This window comes from Ochotona princeps, chromosome 3 (assembly GCF_030435755.1).
Source record: "Ochotona princeps isolate mOchPri1 chromosome 3, mOchPri1.hap1, whole genome shotgun sequence".
Lineage (NCBI taxonomy): Eukaryota > Metazoa > Chordata > Mammalia > Lagomorpha > Ochotonidae > Ochotona > Ochotona princeps.
Window position 1 is genome coordinate 79072906 of NC_080834.1, and position 20188 is coordinate 79093093.

A 20188-nucleotide genomic window follows, 5' to 3' on the forward strand; every position below is an offset into this window, starting at 1 on the left:
CTTTCCTACACTCTGAAAGCTGGAACAAATGAATTCAGTTGTCTCATATTTTATCAAAATTTAGAAATTAAATATCCTCACTTTTTGAATTACATTAATCAGCGTGAATTGTATGGCAAAAACAATGTAGCAAAGGATGATGAAGTGGGACTTGGTTTTTTAACTTGTAAGTGGCAGATGTTAGTGCTGTATTGCCTACATTTAAGTGAATCAATCCACAGAATCTTAAAAAGATGCAAACTCAGCCTCTGCCCCCACCCAGCAGGAACATTTCCCTCCTTGCTGGAAAGCCAGCTATCTTTTCAATATTTTCTTACTTGATGTCAGCATGCCTATTTTTCTAGCTACCCGGATGTTTTGTTTATTTTTTTTAAGATTTATTTTATTTTTATTGGATAGTTAGATATACAGAGAGGAAGCTCCTCTGTTCAACAATTCACTCCCCAAGTGGCTGCAACAGCTGGAGCCGAGTCAATCCAAAGCCAGGAGTCTGGAGCCTATTCTGGGTCTCCCACACAGGTGCAGGGTCCCAAAGCCTCACTGCTCTCCCAGGTTTTGGGGTCTCCCCCACAGATTCCTTTAGTACATCGTTGCCAGAGGGGATGAGCCTGCTGCCTGCCACCTAGCCTCCCTGCCTGCGAGAGACAAACAGACAGATGGGGTTCTGTCTAAGCAGTTCCGATTTATTGGGGAAATTCAGATTCTTATATAGGGCAAGGGATAGCCTCAGGCCAGGAATTTGGGGAATTCCAGGAGGGGAGAAACTAGGAGCCAATTACTAGGAACATGACTGCAGAAGCCACCTCCCATAGGCCAGGGGTAGGTGAGCGAGATGGCCCTGGCCAATCAGTGTTTCCTTGCAGCTACGTGACTCCTGCCCTGGTTCACACCCAGGGCTCTGTCCTTGGCTGCCATCTTGCCCACCAGTGACCTGGACTATTAGTCGCCATCTTATTGACTTAGTGACCTCTTTGCCCCTGAGCCCCACACCAGGTCACAAGCAGGGAGCTGGACAGGAAGTGGGTTCACAGGGACCAGAACCAGTGCCCATATGGGATCCCGGTGCGTGCAAGATGAGGACTCCAGCCTCTAGGCTATCGCGCCAGGCCCCAAGCTCTTTGTTTTGCTAAGCATTCAACTGCCAGTATAAAGACAGTAAAGGAGCCACCTGCTTGTGGCTTTAAAAGACTAAGTGCTACTTTCCCTTTACTCATAGCATCTTTACATGAATCCATCTTCTGTCTAGTTCTCATTATTTTCTCCTAAGTGCTGCCAAGTGTGTTGTTATTTTAGACCTAACTGAACTTATACCTAAATCCAATTAGTTAGATCTTTTTGAGTACCTTCTGAAAATGGTCTGTTAGTTTTTGTTGTATGGGTCAAGTCATTTTATTGTTGTGATCACAATTAAAAAAAATTTTACATTCCAAAGGGTCTCCTAAACATTCAAGCCAAAGTGGTCAGAGCTAGATTATTGTCCAAGATCAGAAATTCAGTGAAAATTAGCCAAGAGCTAGAGACACCCACCCTTCAGAGGATGAGCAAAAACAAATGAGTGACCAAAAGAGTAAAGACATTTCATGAAGATTCATGTGGCCACAAGTAGCAGCAGGACTCCTGTCTCCAGCACACTTGAGCAATAGAGACCCCTATCTCCAAGGGTTGGGCAGAAAGGTGGGCTCCTTGATTGATTGAACCCAGTAGCTGTGGTTTATTTCCCCTGGCTGTGCTCCCTCTCACTCTACCTGATAACATCACAAGGGAAGTATTTTTCAGAATCTCCCAGTAATTTCTCCTGGTCTTTCATTGACCTTCCGTGGATCATTTACTTACTACTAAAAACAATCATCATCGCAAAGGGATAAGTGGATTTACCTGCATCAGACAAACCTACCCTGTGGAGAGGTGAGAATTCAAAGCAAGGTGCGTTACTGAGAGCAGGAGAGATCGAGTAATCAGTCATATGATAGTGTGGGCAATGCCCCAATGAGCCATACCAGCATGGGAGAACCGTTGAAATGCATTGACAAGTGCTGGTGAGGAGACAATGTGGGCAAGATGAGAGAAAGGCCAGGCAGCAAAGGTAAGAAGATAAAAGGGCCACTCCTTAGTGCAGTAGTTCCCTTCATGGGTAAGGGGTAGTTCCCTAGTTAAATGTACAATCAGGGTGGAATGTGGGAAGAGTTTAGTGTGTGTGAGGTTTCCTGGGAGTTTCTTTTTTATCATTATTTATACTATTTCCATGATACAGTTTTATAGGTATAGAGATTATCCTCTTTACCTCCTCTTCCTCTCTCCCCATTCTCCCTCTACCACTGTTCTCCCCCATGTTATTATAATAATACAGTCCTCAAGCAACAGTTACAAGTCCAACATTCTGCTATTTAAGTGTATCATGGCATTGTAGGTACAGGCAATGGTAGAAATTCTAGTATCTTCTTGTCGGCCTATATTTAATAGTTTCATTGGGAATCTTCCTTTTATTGAGGAGTAGAGATACATGCTACAATGTATATTCAATCTCAGTATGCTAGTCTCTATTACTCAGTTCATCTATGAGAAGATATGTGTATTTACCCATACATCTATTTATCTTGTATTTTGCATGAAGGTTGCCTAATATCAGAGAAAACATGATATGTGTCCTTTTGAGATTGACTTATTTCATTGAGTACAGTGATCCCCAGTTGGGACCCTTTTTGGTGCAAATGGAAGAATTTCATTATTTTTCATTGCTGAGTAGTATTTCATAGAGTAGATGTACCACAGCATCTTTATTCCTTCCTCTTTTGATGGGGATCTGGGTTGTTACCATGTCTTCACTATTATAGATTGTGTTGCTATAAATAGAAGCTTGCATGTCACTTTCTATTATGCAGGTGTCACTTCCTGTGGATATATTCCTAGGAGTGGAATAGCTGGATCATGCAGTAGATCAATTTTCAGTTGTCTGAGCACTCTCCACACTGACTTCCATAGCGGATGCACTAGCCTACATTCCCACCATCAGTCAGAAGGGAATCTTTTTCCCCACATCTACTCCAGTAGATGTTGTTAATAGATTTCTGAATGTAGGCCAATCTCACTGGAGTTAGTGATTTTTATTTGTAGTTTTCACCACAGATATTTTTAACATCTATGAAAGGAGTGGTTGGGTTGGGTATGCAGATGCAGGGAGCATGAGGTATCCTTAGGCCTGTAACACTGAGTCTCAAATCCAATCCTGGCTCACTCTTCTATTACCAAATTTCTTTTGCTGTTATAACTTTCTTCTCCTAGAAGGATTTAACTTTTCATCCCTCCATGATGTTTAGTAGTTGTCTTTACTTTCTCCTTAACCTTTTGAAACAAAATAGGTTGGAAAGTGGATATCAGTCATTCGCATCGTTTGTGACTTGCTCTTCAGCTCCCAACCTCATGAGTCTTCAGAAGGAATCAAGGCAGCTATAAATAGGAAGTCTCCCAAAGAGCCACACCTGGAATGAATTTTTAAAAAAGATTTATTTATTTATTTATTTTAAAGATTTATTTATTTTATTGCAAAGTCAGATATACGGAAGGGGGAGACAGAGAAAGATCTTCTGTCCACTGATTCATTTCCCAAGTGGCTGCAACGGCCGGTGCTGCGCCAAGCCAAAGTAAGGGGGCAGGAGCCTCTTCCAGATCTCCCACATGGGTGCAGGGTCCCAAAGCTTTGGGTCACCCTTGGCTGCTCTCCCAGGCCAAAAGCAGGGAACTGAATGGGAAGTGGGGCCACCAGGATTAGAACCAGCACCCATATGGGATCCCGGTGCATTTAAGGTGGGGACTTTAGCTGCTAGGCTACCATGCTGGGCCCTGGAATGATTTTTTTTCCTCACAAAGGGCACTCCATATAAGAACCAAGTGTACTAGCATATCCTGTTCTGGTACTGAAGTAGGCAGATGGCAAGGGGCTCATGCTCACAGAAAAATACGCTCAAACAATATTCCCCATAAGATGAAATCATTTGTGAGCTCATGCATCTTGCTGTTTCCAGCCACAGTGTCTTGATCTGGCCTATAAACTGATACTGTATGTTTAAGGCTGCTTTGGGAATATTCTGTAGTTACATATCAATGTGGTTTCCCTTCTGAGATCGTAATAATAATTGAAATTAGGAAGAACCTGCTTTGTTTCTGCAGTCTTAAAAGACATCACATGTATACAAAATGAACACAATGCTGTTATCCAATGTCAGCCAGTCTCATATTTACATTGTATGTGTAAAAGTCCACAGAAGGAGAACATTTGCAAGTGCTGGCAGTTGTGTTGCACATGAATATCCTGATGCTCATGTTCATCACAGATCCCACAGAATTGAAATTGCCTGAAAGTGTGCAGGGCCATAAACTACATCCAAACAAGATGTAGTGCAGAGCAGAGTACAGAAGTCAGTGACTCATCAAGATTGGAATGGATCCACATGCTGACTTTTTGGTTGTAATAAAGTTGTCAGCTAACAAAACAGTGATTGTTTTGTTTGTTCTCTGGTTTTGATTTTGGTTTTCATTTTTCTTTGGATTGTGCACACATAAATCCTTGGCTCCCATGAACCATTTTGACCTTTTGCCACAGCTGAGCTTAAGCACATTTTCCTGTGCACACTCCTATTTTCTAGGCCAGACAACTTCTCAGAAACACAAAAGTACCAAAAATCCAGGGTTTCTGATTTTAGTGTCATTCTTCACTTACTATTTGTATATTTAATAATTAAATTCCATTTTGGCTTTTTATTTCAGAATTTCTTTAGAGTTACAAACAAAACGTGCAGAGTTAAAACTAGTTCCCATATACCACGACCAAGTATCCTCTATTCCTAATATCTTATAGTAATCACAATCTATATACCACCCCCAGCATCCCTTATTTTTCCTTTAATCATCTAAACCATTTTAAATAAGGACATAAGATAGGAAGCCCAAGCTTAAAGTAAAAAAAAAAGAAAAAAATGAAAAAGCAACCAAGGGAAATGTAGACTACAACACTGGGACCAGTGTTGTATAGCTTTAGATAAAATTACCATAAAGCTTAAGCATAAATTCCAAAAGAGATAGAGTTTGAGACTCATTTGCCTCTCTACTTTAATAAACTCATTTGTTAAAAAATTTTCATTTTTCATAATACATAGACTCATGGATTTCCACTCTCCATTCCCTCCCTCCAATGGTTTCTCCTATATTATTGCAATATTATAGTCCTTCAGTAGCAGTCACAAGGCCATCAGTCTGCTATTTAAGTGTATCCAAACATTATAGGTATAAACAGTGATAGAAAGTCCAGCATCCTATTGTCAAGATATATTTTATAGTTTCATTAGATATTCAACCTTTGTTCAGTAGAGATGCATACTGAAACATCTTCACTTCTTGATGTACTGGTCTTTATTATATAGTTCCTATTGTTGATATATGTATTTGCATGTTTACTTTTATATATCTGTTTGTATTTTGCAAGAATGTTGCCTTATGTTAGATAGGAATATATGATATTTGTCCTTTGGGGATTGGCTTATTTCAGCAGGTTCTTACAGCAGTGGGTTCACTCTGCCTGTTACTGATAGTATTTGACTGGACATGTTGGAGGAGCAGTCTCGTGGTGTCTATTTTTCTTCCATTTCCACAACAAATTGAAAACCGATACACCGGGCCCGGCCGCGTGGCCTAGCGGCTAAAGTCCTCGCCTTGAACGCCCCGGCATCCCATATGGGCGCCGGTTCTAATCCCGGCAGCTCCACTTCCCATCCAGCTCCCTGCTTGTGGCCTGGGAAAGAAATCGAGGACGGCCCAAAGCCTTGGGACCCTGCACCCGTGTGGGAGACCTGGAGGAGGTTCCTGGTTCCCAGCTTCGGATCAGCGCACATCGGCCTGTTGCAGCTCACTTGGGGAGTGAATCATCGGACAGAAGATCTTCCTCTCTGTCTCTCCTCCTCTCTGTATATCTGACTGTAATGAAAATGAATAAATCTTAAAAAAAAAAAAAGAAAGTAAACCGATACACCTATTCTACCTCCTAAATGATCCTTCATATAGCTCCTCCTCCTCTACATCGTTAGTTCACGTGATCATCACTTATTGCTCCAATGAATACACCAACATTTTTCCTATTTCAGTTTTCTGCCTATAATGAAGGGACTGCTAAGTGCTACGACAAATAATCCTTGAAAGTACAGTGATCTAAGTATAGAAGTTTATTTCTAATGTTTCTATTCCTAGTGATTCCAGACCTAGACTTGTTTATCCTTAGGATTCTGCAATACTGCCAGACAGTGATCAGTTTTTTATTCCCTACTCCCACCCTCCAAATAGAGGCAAAATTAAAGAATGAGGTTTTCTGGACTGGTTTGTCTCTGTTGTAGCTACTCAAATGTGCCATTGTTGTGCAAAAGCAGCTATTTATGCATCCAAATGAGTGTGCCTATGTCAAAATGGAATTTTGAATATGAATGCTGAAGTTTGAATTTTATATCACTTTTACCAGTCATGAAATATTATTCCTCTTTCTTAAAAAAAATATTTGAAAGGTTTAGCAATAAAGAGATGTGGGGGTGTGGCAGGGAGAGAATGAGAATCTTCCATCCTCCGGATCACTCCCCAAATGACCTCCACAGCCGGGGCTGAACAAGCTGTGAGCCAGGGGCTTCATCCAGTTCTCGCATGTGGCAGAAACCTATGTACTTGGACCATTTTTCTTTTCCCCTAGGGCCCATAGCTTGATGGCTCCTATATTAAAAAGAAAACCAAATTTGGAATACTGTGGTCTGATGATTGAGCTACTTAAAGTTGTGTTGTTTTAGTAGCTGAACATAAAACATTTACATCTTTTTTTTTTTAACAGGCTCTGGAAATATGGCAGTGTCACATCCAATTACTGCCAACACACCTGAAGGGAGCAATTATGGGGCAATAGGTATTTTCTACAATGAGTTCAGTTCTGTAAATGTTTCGTAATTATCGAAACAAGATGTCTCCAGCCAGTAGTAACTGTGAGCATAGGCAAGGAAGTCATCCTATAAGCTTGTGTTTTATTTATAAAATAAGCTGGCCAAATAGTCTAGAAGGTACGTTCTAGCTCTACCTTTGTCCAGTTCTTATGTTCTGCTGCCTGAATCTACCAGCCACACTTGAGCAGAATTCCCTACAATAGATTGCCATCAACTACCAAGGCACCCCTTGGGAATTTTTTCATACCCATTCTGAGTTTAGGGCATGGAAGATATATCAGAAAGAGCCTGACATCATTGGCCAGTTGTTTCATTCTCAGGTTCAATGGAGTAAGGGTGATATGATAAGAAGACTGTGCTACAGGTGAACATGGCAGTAGTCCAGCATTCCTCCATTTTGGCTAACTTCATAACTGAACCTGCACACTGCCACCCAAGACAGTGCTGCAGGTGAACATAGCAGCAACCCGCCAACCCTCGATTTTGGCAAACTTCATGAGGAAACCTGAACACTGCAACCCAGGCATTTACATGGCAAAGTCCAGTGTTCATTAAGGGGACCTGAAAGGCATTTAGCCTCTAGTCCCTGTCTTGTTAGCGTAGGAATACATTGAGCTGCCTGCCCCTTCCATGGCACCTGTGGGCCCATGACTAGTGCTCCTGACAACAACAATCTAGAAGGACTGGGATGCCTGTATTCCTGCCCTCTGCTTCTGTAACTTTGAGAAGCTTCTGGGCTCAGTGCAGGCTACTTATTTTTAGTTCTGTAAGAACAGGATTTTTTTAAGCCAACTGAACGGAAGAAATAAAGTGGAAGGTAGGCTTGCTCATGTGCTTGTCGGGCTGCACAGATTCCCATCTGCTCTAGGAAACATTGAAGGGAGCAGAAGGATTCTTCTCCCGAGAATGCTGTTTTCATTACATAATCATAACTCTGGTTGGGGGGGTGGATCTGTGTACAAATACTTCATATGTGACAAACCTAGAGCTGCTGGCTCCATGTGTCCCCATAAATGCATTAGATGCTACACATCACTCCTTGCATGTGTTTTTGTTTTACTGATGTTCATATTTTAAAATATGAAACATAGGCACAATGTTATTTTTGCATCCAAATAGTTAACAGAGCAGATGTCATTATGTTCCAGTATGTATTTAGCCCTGCAGATCGACAAGTTTTAAAATATAAAAATAGAAGAAAAAAGAAAAGAAATGTCCCTTAAGAAGGAATAGAGAGAAAAGACATGTCTTGTGGCATGGGGTTACTTATGACCAGCATAGTATTTTCCAGATGTTTTAGCACTGTGCAGATTTTTGCAAGGAAGAGTGCCATAGGCCCTTCTTAGCTTTGAAAGGCAGCTGAGTTTCCTGTGTTGCAGATGAATCAATCTCCAGCCCAGGGAGGCAGGCATCCTCCTCTGATGGTGGGCACCCGTGCCACTCAGACACAGACAGCTCTGTGGATGAGAGTGACTTCGACACTATGCCAGACATTGAGAGTGATAAAAACATCATCCGGACCAAGGTACCTTTCTGTCTGGCTATACTTTTGGGAAGTTTGGCAGAATAAACTTCAGCAGTGTCCTCATCGTTTATCTATTCCTCCCCACCTCCCTTTATTCTTTTCTCCCTTTCTTCCTTCCTTCAATCCAGAGCAAGTTAAACTTCTCAGTGGGTTTAGATATGACCTGACTCGATAATTAACATTTAAGTGGGACTATTATGGAGAATAGAGCAATCAATCATTCTCAAGGTCTGTAGTGGCTGACAGTGGCCAAGAAAGGATGAAGGGAGCCAACCAGAAGAGCTTCACTTGAAGGGGGTCCTGGAAAGCTTTCTTTCCACAGGAGGAAAGCTCATGTGAGTGGGGCACACATTTATTGTATTGTGGAGTGCCTAATAAAAGGTAGGAAGGTGAACTGAACAATTTCAACCCCATGTGATTCATGAACCACGCAGTAGGCAGCTCTGAAAGCTGAGAACCAGTCCTTGAGATAAAAGAAGCACTCAAGACTCCCAGTGGGTTTCCTCAACATCCAGGGAAAATACCGGGATTTGTATTAAGGTGTCCTAGGAAAAACAAAAAGAAAAGTACCACCCAGTCATTTACTTCCTTAGGCAGACTGAAGTTGAAATGTATAAAGCTCTCCATTATAACTGATGCAAGTAAAATCCAGTATGGTTTTGCATTCTCTTTTTGTTTGATACCCTCAGATGTTCCTGTACCTGTCAGATTTATCCAGGAAGGACAGGAGAATTGTCAGCAAAAAATACAAGATTTATTTTTGGTAAGTAGATGCCCAGCAGGACCATGGTTTCCTGGAGCAAATGAAGTCACAACTGCCTGGCTCACAAGGTTTTCTTGGTGAGGCCCAGGCACAGGAATGTACCACCAAGCAGTGCCCAACAGACCTCTGAGGCTTATACATGTGGACACAGCCTCCCACCCAGTCAAGAGGCCAAGCTGCTGGGCCAGGATCCCTCCCTCCACCTTATAAGCCCCCTCTGGTGATAACGCCTCCTATTCTGTTCTTGCAAAGAATGCCCTTTCACTTGGAAATAAATATTAAAGGGAAACTAGGGATGATGGCTTCACATAGATTCCTCAGGGCATCACTTTGGAATGAAGCAATATCTGGATCCCCTTCTTGTGCTCCATCACCTGTTACTTACAGTAGGATCACTTTTAATCTAACAACATCCAGAAGAGGTGGGCCCTAATTAAACACCTGGCTAGGCCCAAAGCAGTTTGGACACTATTTTCACAAGTGGTTATACCAAAAGAACATGAGAAAACTAGTATTTCTTGAATGTCCATCATTAACCTTTAAATGCACTGTTTCAGTTAGTATTTTTAGTGTTCTCCGCTACAACTGAACTGATAGTAGCCAAGGGGAGTTTTTCTTTACTTCCTTAAGTCCCCTAAGTCAAGATAGTGTGCATGGGGCCAGCACCATGGGGGTAGTGGATAAGGCCACCACTTGTGATGCCAGCATCCCATATGCATGCTGGTTTGAGACCTAGCTGTTCCACTTTTGATCCAGCTTCCTATTAATACATCTGGGAGGGCCTGGCGGCGTGGCCTAGCAGCTAAAGTCCTCGCCTTGAACACCCCGGGATCCCAGATGGGTGCCGGTTCTAATCCCGGCAGCTCCACTTCCCATCCAGCTGCCTGCACCTGACCTGGGAAAGCAGTCGAGGATGGCCCAGAGCACTGGGACCCTGCACCCGCGTGGGAGAACCGTAGGAGGTTCCAGGTTCCTGGCTTTGGATCAGCGCGCACCTGGCTGTTGCAGCTCACTTGGGGAGTGAATCATCTGATGGAAGATCTTCCTCTCTGTCTCTTCTCCTCTCTGTATCTCTGACTGTAATAAAATAAATAATAAATCTTTAAAAAAAAATACATCTGGGAAAGAAGATGTATTACCCTTGTAGGAGATTCAGGAGAAGCTTCAGACTCCTGACTTCTTGGCCGCCGCACCCTGGCCCTGTCCAGTGCAACTGTTTTTTTTTTTTTTTTTTTAACTTTTTCCATTTTTTATTATATTTTTGATAATCTTTACATAGCTAATTAGGGTAAAAAGGTAAAAGGGCTACAGGAAAGTGGGTAAGACTATTATTTCCATATTGTTCCCTGTATGTATCTGAGGTAAAGGGGGATATCAAGGGAGAAGCCCCACCCAGTATCCCACCCTGCCCAGGTCCTTGATGTGGGGCATACTCCGAGCTTCTTGTTCAAGTAGTTTGATAGTTCACCAGTTATGAATTGCTGCCATTCTTGCCACTCCAAGCATGATAAGGTTGTTGAAGAATCCACTGATTGATATAGTCCATCATAGAGTCTCTGTTTGCCCAGTTTTTCACTACCAACATATAGCGGAGGTAGTTGATTGACTTGTTCTCTCTTCTGTCTTTTCATGGTTAGGGTTCTGAGTCCGGCAGTTCGATTGGGGAGATCCCCAAAGAAACTTTGTCTGAGGTGTTCCCAGACCAGATTCTTGTATGTACTAGCAAGTACAGGACCCGCAACAGTCCATTGCCCTGATCAGCTGGTGGTTGCAATTGCTGGGTTGGTTCTTTTTTCAGCCCGACTTCCACTGGAACCAATGGGTGTTGCAGTCCAGCCTGGTTCTGCCCAGCACATACTCTGCCCTCACATCAACCAGTGGGAGCTGCAGCCTAGTTGGAGCGACCCACAATAATCCCCTCCAGGCCTGCCCTCTACCCTGGTTTACCAGTATGTGTAGCAGTAGACCAGTCTGTCCCACATGCAATTCAGCTCTCATACATGTCAATGGGTATTAAAGCTTAGTTCCATCTAACCAGCTCAACTATCCAGCCCTCACAGATGTTGTTAAGTGCCTCTCTGTCTAACCACCCCAGCCTCCTGTGGGAGTGGTAACCCAAGAGGGAGGAGCCCACTATTTCCCTCCCAGGCCTCTCCCACTCCTGGATTATGCACTCTCCAGGTGGTTCTGTGGTTTGACTTGAGAGAATTAGCCCCCAGTTGCCAGCTTCTGCTAGCTGATGCTGCGGCTAAGTCCAAACAACCCTCACCCACTCTAATTTATGCTTGCACCAGTAGGAATAATCAGCCCAGCCTGGCTTTTCCCTGATCTAGTCCACATGAGGCGCACAGGTATTATAGCCCTGCTTAGTCTGGTCTGCCCCCATCCCAGCTGACGCTCTCCAGTGGGAGTAGCTGTCCAGCAAGGGAGCACCCCCATTGGACGCTGTGGTCACATCCGGTACAGGTAACCTCACCTTGGCATTCTGTATTGTGTCCTGGTTTTTGTCGCAACTGAACCTGGCTCGACTCACACTCTGTTCTGGTGCTCAGATTCAGTGCAGCTATTTGAATGATGACACAGTGGATGGAAGATCGATCTCTCTCTGTCTTCCCCATTCCCCTTCTCAGTGTGTGTGTCTTCTTTTTTTTTTAAAGATTTATTATTTATTTTTATTACAAAGTCAGATATACAGAGAGGAGGAGAGACAGAGAGGAAGATCTTCCATCCGATGACTCACTCCCCAAGTGAGCCGCAACGGGCCGGTGCTGAGCCAATCCGAAGTCAGGAACCTGGAACCTCTTCTGGGTCCTCCACGTGGGTGCATGGTCCCAAAGCTTTGGTCCGTCCTTGACTGCTTTCCCAGGCCACAAGCAGGGAGCTGGATGGGAAGTGGAGCTGCCGGGATTAGAACCAGCGCCCATGTGGGATCCCGGGGTGTTCAAGGTGAGGACTTTAGCTGGTAGGCCATGCTGCCGGGCCCTGTGTGTGTCTTCTTCTAAGAAACTCTTTCAATTATGTAAATAGATATTTTTATATAAAAAGATAGTGTGTAGTAAACATCCAGAGACAAGCCAGGGAAAGAAAGACTGAAGAGACAGGATATACACAGTCAGCTGCTAATTACTTTTTCAAGAGTTAACTATGAGATATGAACATTTTTTAAAAGAGCAGAGATTCTATTGCTAACTTGAAAATAATCAGTTACCATTCCTTCTGCCTGCGTAGGAACATCATCACCATCGCTGTGTTTTATGCCCTGCCTGTGATCCAGCTGGTCATCACCTACCAGACAGTAAGTGCTGCCCCCAATCCAGAACACCAGTTTTTGTATTCAACATGGACTCTACACTATGGCTTACAGAACAAGCAATAATTGGGTCCAGGAATTAGTTTCCCATTTGAGTTCCAGTTGGACGTCTCCATTGCCTGTTCTATAACTCACCTTTTAGTCCAGTATTCCATTGCTATATCAGAGATGGAATTGAGACTTCTTAAATGATTCTGTCTCCCAGTCTGAAATTATTGCCTTGAGCTCATTCATCATGGTATCAACTGCATCTGGTATTTACCAATCTAAGCTTTCTCATTAGAATAAGGATTAGAGTAAATACAACTCCAGCTCCAAACCAAGAAACCTGATGCCTAATTTAGCCTGGGTCTTCACATGAAAGACACATAACTTGTAAAATTAAAGTAGAATTCATCAAAGAACTGTAAAACCTAAAACACTCTTAATACCCTATGTTATTCCGTAATGGGGAGGGAGTGCAGAGAAATCTTCCATCTCCCTAAAAAGTGTGAAGAAGACGTGAAATATAACCTATCAGGATCATATCTGGTAACTCATAGACAACAGACTCGAATCAGCATTAGACAATAGTAAAACTACAAAGGTATATGGGGTGAATCAGGAGCGATCCTAACAACCTCTTAACAGGAGCTCATATGCACAGAGCATGGGGGGACCCTTGAGTGGAGCAGGGGGACAGGAGGAGGCTTGTATCCCAACCTCGAAGACTCCCAGATCCTCACCAAGGACTATCAGTACGAGCAACAAGGACTACATCCCAACTGCCAAGGAGACCATGGGGAATTGGAGTGCCTTAGGAGGCTGAGAACTCTGAGGTCACCCACCCCTATCTGGAGCTTCCACAGGGGATGGAAGAAGTCCAAACTCTGCCGTGCAGGAAACAGCATCATTGAAACAACAACCAGGAGCCCTAAGCGGTCCACAGAAACAGAAGAACAGTAAATTTCCTTCAGGTGTAGGGAGGGGAACTTTCTCTGGTCCTTGCCTGGTTCCGGCCCTGGGTCCCCACCCTCTTTCACAATGACCATCAGGATCGCTCCAGAAACCCCTCAAAACAAGCAAACAAACAAACCTAGATTAGATAGAGAACAACAAGGAAAGCTTAGAATCAGACAGAAAATGGTCAGCGTGCATTCACTCATACCTCACCAGGTGGTACACAAAGATTAGTTACTCCTCACTGGGGTATTGAGGATTTCTCTGCACACCCCTCCTAAAAATGTTCTGCACGTAAACTGTTGACACATGTTTTGTTAGAGTTATAAGCCAGTGCAGACCACCCAAAAAACAGCCAGATTCAGCATGCTTCAACACTATAAACAGCTAAATACTAAAATGAAAATAGACACGAGACAGCTGAATAGTAATCTATAGCCAGTTTAAGGTGTATAGAACCCGGTTGTATATAAACCAAAATTGAAATGTCTATGAAGAAGTCACAGGATGTGGTAAAGAACTTGCATTTTCCTTTTAGTGTATTGGTTAATCAATACCATGTCAGTGAATACCATATGTTGTAAATTGTTGCTGATGTTATACTGGGGCTTTTAATTGAACGGGATGATACTCTGCCGGCTCTACCTTCAGACCAGAGGTGTTCTCCCCAAGAAACTGTTGAACTTACCAGGACAATAAGATGCTGGACTTTATGCTTGGTAAATACTTCCAATGAAAGAATCTCAACTGAATTTGAACTGTAGTAATGCAGCAAGGTGAAGGAATCCACCATGGGGGGAGGTTTTGGGGAGGGGTGGGGGGAATCCCAGTGCCTATAACACTGTGTCACATAATGCAATGTAATGAATAAAATATCGGAAAAAAATTAAAGTAGAATTAATGAAAATAACAGAATAATACAATAAGTACAAAATAAATCCAAAAATTTTACTAAGCAAAAATAATATTAAAATAGCTTAAAAATCTCCCATGCTCCTTCACAGAAGCCTAGGATACCAGTCACTTACACAGCCTTCTCTGGAATTTGTTATACATGAGAAAACCGCTTTAGAAGAGCATAGATGGAAGGGATTTTTGATTTAGTGGCTGTCAAACTTGGGTATGAATTAAAATCATCCAGGGTACTTTTTACAAACCCCAGTATCAGGGCATGCCTTTGGCCTAGCAATCAAGATGCCTGTGTAGTTCCTATCTTGGCTCCTGACTCAAACATCCAGCTAATGCGAACTCTGGGAGGCAGGATGATTCAGAATTGGACCCCTGCCACCCATGTGGTATACCTGACTCTTAACTTCTAGCATTGTGGGCCTCTGGTAAATGAATTGGAAAACAGAAACTAGATTTCTTCCTCTCTGTGTGCTTTTCTCCCTCTTCTCCACCCTTTCTCCATCAAATAAATGATTTTTAAAACTCACTTTCGATGCTATATCCTACACTGAGGAGATGAGCATCTGAGAGTAGAAACAGTATTGCTTAAAGCCTCAGTGGTGCCAATATACAAGCCAGTGTGAGAGCTAGTAGTCAGATGTTATCTAGTCCATTCTATGTTTGTTTCATCATGAGGACAAAGATTTTCTGAGGCTTAAGCACCACTGTTTGTAATCTAAGCACTCTGCATAATTTGGGGCAGGTACTTGTGAGGTGGCTTAGTAAGGTTCTTAACCAAGATGGTAACAAATGCTAAAACTAAATATATCTCTCTTCCTCTCTGCCTGGTCTGGGGTTATTTACACCCAGCAGCAATAGAATGACTTCACAACCCAAAGCATTGATCCAGAAAATAGGACATAGCCTGACAGTCCTAAAAGGCAGGTCCCAAGACAGCCATCCCTTCTTAGGGCTTTATTCCACTGACAACAGAAATACACTTCATTGAGTTCCACCTTGAAGTCACATAATAGGATACACAGACCATTTCACTCAAAACAAGGTGGTAGCATTGAAAGGAGCAGTGCCTGTGCTCGGTGAAGGGGACAGGTAATGAACTCTGGCTGCATTGTCAGTGGCAGACCAGGCAAACCAGGCTTCACTGTGAGCCCCCATCTGCTCTTTGTGATCTCAGGCAGGGATCAGAGGACATAGAAAAACCATGCTGCTTCTTCTTGCTCTTGATTTTGCAGGTGGTAAATGTCACTGGCAACCAGGACATCTGTTACTACAACTTCCTCTGTGCCCACCCCCTGGGCGTCCTGAGGTAAATCCAGTCCTCTGGCTGCCCATGAGGCTTTTGGAGATTCCTTCCTGTCTAATGTTGGAACTTTTCAATTTTTTAAATCACTTAAAACAGCTGTGGACAGTTGCCCCATCAAGGGGATATAAGGGCTCAGTCAGGAAGTTGATACCATGTATGTCCCTCTTGTATGAGTATGAGAAACCTTCTGAGATGTTTCTGCAAATGTCATTTGGATGGCATGTATTCATAGGTGTGAGTGGGCAGCATATTGTCACACGCACTTGTTACATGGCCTTCTGTGATAATTGTTACTGTTACCTCAGTGTAAGATGAAGACACTAAAGCATCGTTGAGTAAGAGCTTACTAAAAGTCCCTTGGCCAATGGTGATATTAGAACCCAAACCTAACCCTACTGTCCCCAAAGCCTTTCCAGCCACCAGAGCTTGGCAAACTGGAAAGAGTATACCCCTGAGAGTTGGGAGTCCAATTTCTTGTTATGGTGCAGAAGCAGCCTCAGTTTCCGGAAAGGAAGTTGAGGACCATAATTGGTTGATAGCTGTCCTGACCCTCTCAATTATAGGACTGAGTGGGAGCACATAATAATATGGCCCACCTATGAGAATTCACTCTCACAGTCATAGAAACCCAAGGCTGCTCTTGGAGTGGCCTTCTTCCAGCACTTGCGCCTTGCCAGTGCCAAGGGGAAGAGACTGGACAGACCCTCAGGTCCAGAGCAGTCACCCCTGAGATGAAGTAGATACTTGACCACAAGTGACAGAGCGTGCTAAAACAAGGACATCAGGTGAAAGAGGATGTCTGGTCTTGCTGTAGTAATCATTGTTCTGTACATACACCCAGATTCTCCAAAACGTTCATGGAGGGTGGAATTAAAGGATAAATTGTTTTAGTGTTAACATCTTTGAAATGCAAGGCCTTGAGAAAGTTCATGCAAATACATGTTTAAAAAAGCTATGCTTGGATTTCAATTTTTATACCCAAATAAACTTATTTTTTAATTCCAATTTCTATGAACTTTATGAAACACCTTTGTATATATGTGTCCTATAAAATCAAGTTGTATACCTAAAATATATAAATAAAGTTTGTTTCAAAATAAATAAATTTTTAAAAAATAAAATTTATATTTCAGGAAAAAATGATTTTTAATGACTTTTCAGTCCTGAAATCTAATGGAATGTTTATGGGTGGGAAACATGAACATGGAGGCTGCTCATTCACTCATGCATTCATTCATTTCCTGAAGCCGTTTGACTGCCTTCACTGTTGTGGTTTCTCACTCATCCTTGTAGTGCCTTCAACAACATCCTAAGTAACCTGGGCCACGTCCTTCTGGGCTTTCTCTTCCTGCTAATAGTCTTGCGCCGAGACATTCTCCATCGAAGAGCCCTGGAAGCCAAGGACATCTTTGCCATGGTGAGGAGAGAGTGAGTACATCTTAGGTGGGAGCCATGAAAAGTTAGGGTTGCAAGCAACATCTGCAAAGCAGAGGGACATCGAACTAGAGGGTGGATGCTGCAGCATGTATAATGAGGAAGCATGAGTGCCCAGAGTCTCTTGTCTGTCATTGCTTATGTCCCTGATTCCCCCTTTCTGCCTTTCCAGGAATATGGAATTCCCAAACACTTTGGTCTCTTCTATGCTATGGGCATCGCCTTGATGATGGAAGGAGTGCTCAGTGCTTGTTACCATGTATGCCCTAATTACTCCAACTTCCAATTTGGTAATTAGAATCTATATCAACTATACAGATTGGAGTTATGGGAGTCTTATCCTGGAGCACCTCCCAAAATGCCAGGGGTATACTTGTGAGGCCTAAACAGCATTTTGTGTGAAATGATGGGAGCTGAGGGCATCTCACCATGAAGCATGGTTTCCCCACAGTGTGTCCACATTCCTCCCTAACCACCCTGAGGCTGTAAAATACTCAACACTGAGAGAAGATCCCATTGCTAGGCCCGAATGGACAAAGTGTTGGGCAGCAGGTAGGCTAGAATCCATCCGTGGACTTCTAGAAATGCTCTTCCCTCCTCGGTGTAACTTGACCTTGATGTACTCTGTGTTTTCTTTGGGATGAAAGTTAACAAAAAACCTGATTCAGATTGTGTTGAATAATAAGGCCATTTTTCAGTCACAGTCCAGAGGTAGAAAGGCTTATCTGGGGATTCTGGTCCCATTTCTCTGGGATCTCTTTGATTGTGCTCTGCCTTTGAGGTGGCCATCGTGCTCAGGCTATCTTCCTTCATAATGGCAAATGTAGGAGCAATGCGAATAGGCTTCTTCTCTCCTCCTTGAACCCTCCCCCACCCCACTCCAACACACAGTCCCAGAGGACACAGCAGCTGGCTTCCAGGAGCTTTCTTTTAAGAGCAAGGAAATGTCAAGAAACCCTCCACCCAAGCAATATCCCTCTCATCCCTCAATCCTCTGGAGCCCCTGCCTGAATCCTGTCCTTTGTGCTGACTTGGTTAGGCCCAGGCTACTGCACCAGTAAGCAGAGCAGGCAGGTTACCTGTACACTGATCAGATCTGCCATGCCCCAGTCCAAGGATGGAGTAGCTTTACTGAAGCAAAAGGACTGGGTGGCTGGCATTCCTGATGTTGGGTCTGAAACAATGTAAAGAAGGGAAGGAAGAACTCTAGCTGTCAGGCCATTACCAAGGCCATCCCCACAGAGGACAGGGTATTCTAGACAGTTGTCTTTGTGGCCTAGCCCTGGCTGTTAGGACATCACAGAAATTCTCCATCACGTTTAATGTCTTTTAAGTCAGAAAACATTTTTTAACAGAAAACCACAGAGGACACTATCATTCACTACTCAGAATGAACAGATGTCGATACTTTTAAATATTTGCCTCAGATCTAATTTCTTTAATGAATGAAACATTTTGATAATTTAAAAAATAGAACATTTTTATAAAGCTGAGATGATAATTTGGAATCATTTCCCAACTGAATTCCTTCCTTTTCTCCCTGATACAATGATTAGGATTAATTTGGTATATATTCTCCCAGTTGTTTGTTACATTTTTACTGCATTTGTAGCAAACTGTTACTCATCTGTAGCTCTCTTTCATGCACAGTATATTTTTGAAGCTAATAAAGATGTGTAGCTTGTGAATTTTTAAATTTTATCACATTCCATAGGAAAAGTATGCCAAATTGATCATCCCTTCCACTGGACAGCATATAGATGTTACTGCTGTTTTGTCACTGCACCCAATGCTGCAATGAATAGTCCTACACACATGTCTGTGCATATGTGAGAGAGGCCTTCCAGAATGCCTGGAAGTATAATTTTTTTATTGGAAAATCAGATACACAGAGAGGAGGAGAGACAGAGAAGATCTTCCATCTACTGATTCACTCCCTAAGTGGCTGCAGCGGCCGTAACTGAGCCAATCTGACGCCAGGAGCCCGAAGCCTCTTCTGGGTCTCCCATGCGAGTGCAGGGTCCCAAGGCTTTGGACTGTCCTCAGCTGCTTTGCCAGGTCACAAGCAGGGAGCTGGATGGGAAATGGCGCCACCAGGATTAGAACTGGTGCCCATGTGGGATCCTGGTGCATGCAAGACGAGAATTTTAGCTGCAAGCCTATCAAGCTGGGCCCAAAGTGTAATTTTTGAGTTACACGATTTGTGCATCTTCTCATTGTATTAATAACTGCCAACTTTCTCTCCAGTGTTAATCGCAGTCCCACTAACTGTCTGAGTTCCCATTTCCCCACATCATTAACTGTTGTTGTCAGTTTGTCTTTATTTGAATTTCTGTAAACCAAATGCAACTAACCCTTATCTCTAGCACCTTTTCAGCTCTAGAATATAAAGCTATATTACACAGTAATCAATGTGGTTACAAGTAAGAGGTGGTGAGAGCAAGCTCTTACCGTGAACTAGGACTAATCTTATTGTCACACTGCCTAGACTGTCACCCTTAGGGAAATTTTGGTTATTGTTGTTGAAAAATAGCATTTAAAATGAAAAATTGGCAGCTGGGGGAGTCAGTTATTTTTCCTAGCAGATGCTTTTCTTCTGAGAACTGGGAGATGTACAAGTGGAGTATGGAGGGGCTTCCGAGGCAACCCACCCAGGGAGGTCTCCACACAATCTGAGGATTGTGCCGTGGACTATGTGAGGGGTTACTGAGAGGTAAAATCAAGAAAGTATAATCCATTGCCTGCTGACCCCTGTTGTCTCACCCCTCCCCTGGGTCCTCAGACACCTCCTTCATGTACATGATAGCGGGCCTCTGCATGCTGAAGCTCTATCAGACCCGCCACCCAGACATCAACGCCAGTGCCTACTCTGCCTACGCCTCCTTCGCTGTGGTCATCACACTCACCGTGCTCGGAGTGGTACGTCCCTTTCCACCTGCCTCCCTTCTGGCTCTCAGAAAGTGCCCTTACAGGAGGCACTTGGCTGTGGGTTGTTTATTTCTTCACGTGTTTCTTGGTCCTCAGGTGAACAGGTGTGGTTTGA

At 43.2% G+C, this 20188-nt stretch overlaps 1 protein-coding gene across 3 annotated transcripts in view; it reads left to right on the forward strand.

The window, feature by feature from the left end:
• The window catches only part of SIDT1 (SID1 transmembrane family member 1), a 97959-nt gene that overhangs the window by 61980 nt on the left and 15791 nt on the right, over positions 1–20188 (forward strand). For all 3 annotated transcript variants that reach the window (XM_058661902.1, XM_058661901.1, XM_004577896.2), the window contains exons 11-18: positions 6857–6928; positions 8342–8487; positions 9177–9250; positions 12479–12545; positions 15641–15714; positions 17005–17128; positions 17318–17435; positions 19928–20064. In XM_058661902.1, the coding sequence (XP_058517885.1) occupies positions 6857–6928; positions 8342–8487; positions 9177–9250; positions 12479–12545; positions 15641–15714; positions 17005–17128; positions 17318–17435; positions 19928–20064 (812 nt within the window). The remainder of the gene's footprint in view (positions 1–6856; positions 6929–8341; positions 8488–9176; positions 9251–12478; positions 12546–15640; positions 15715–17004; positions 17129–17317; positions 17436–19927; positions 20065–20188) is intronic.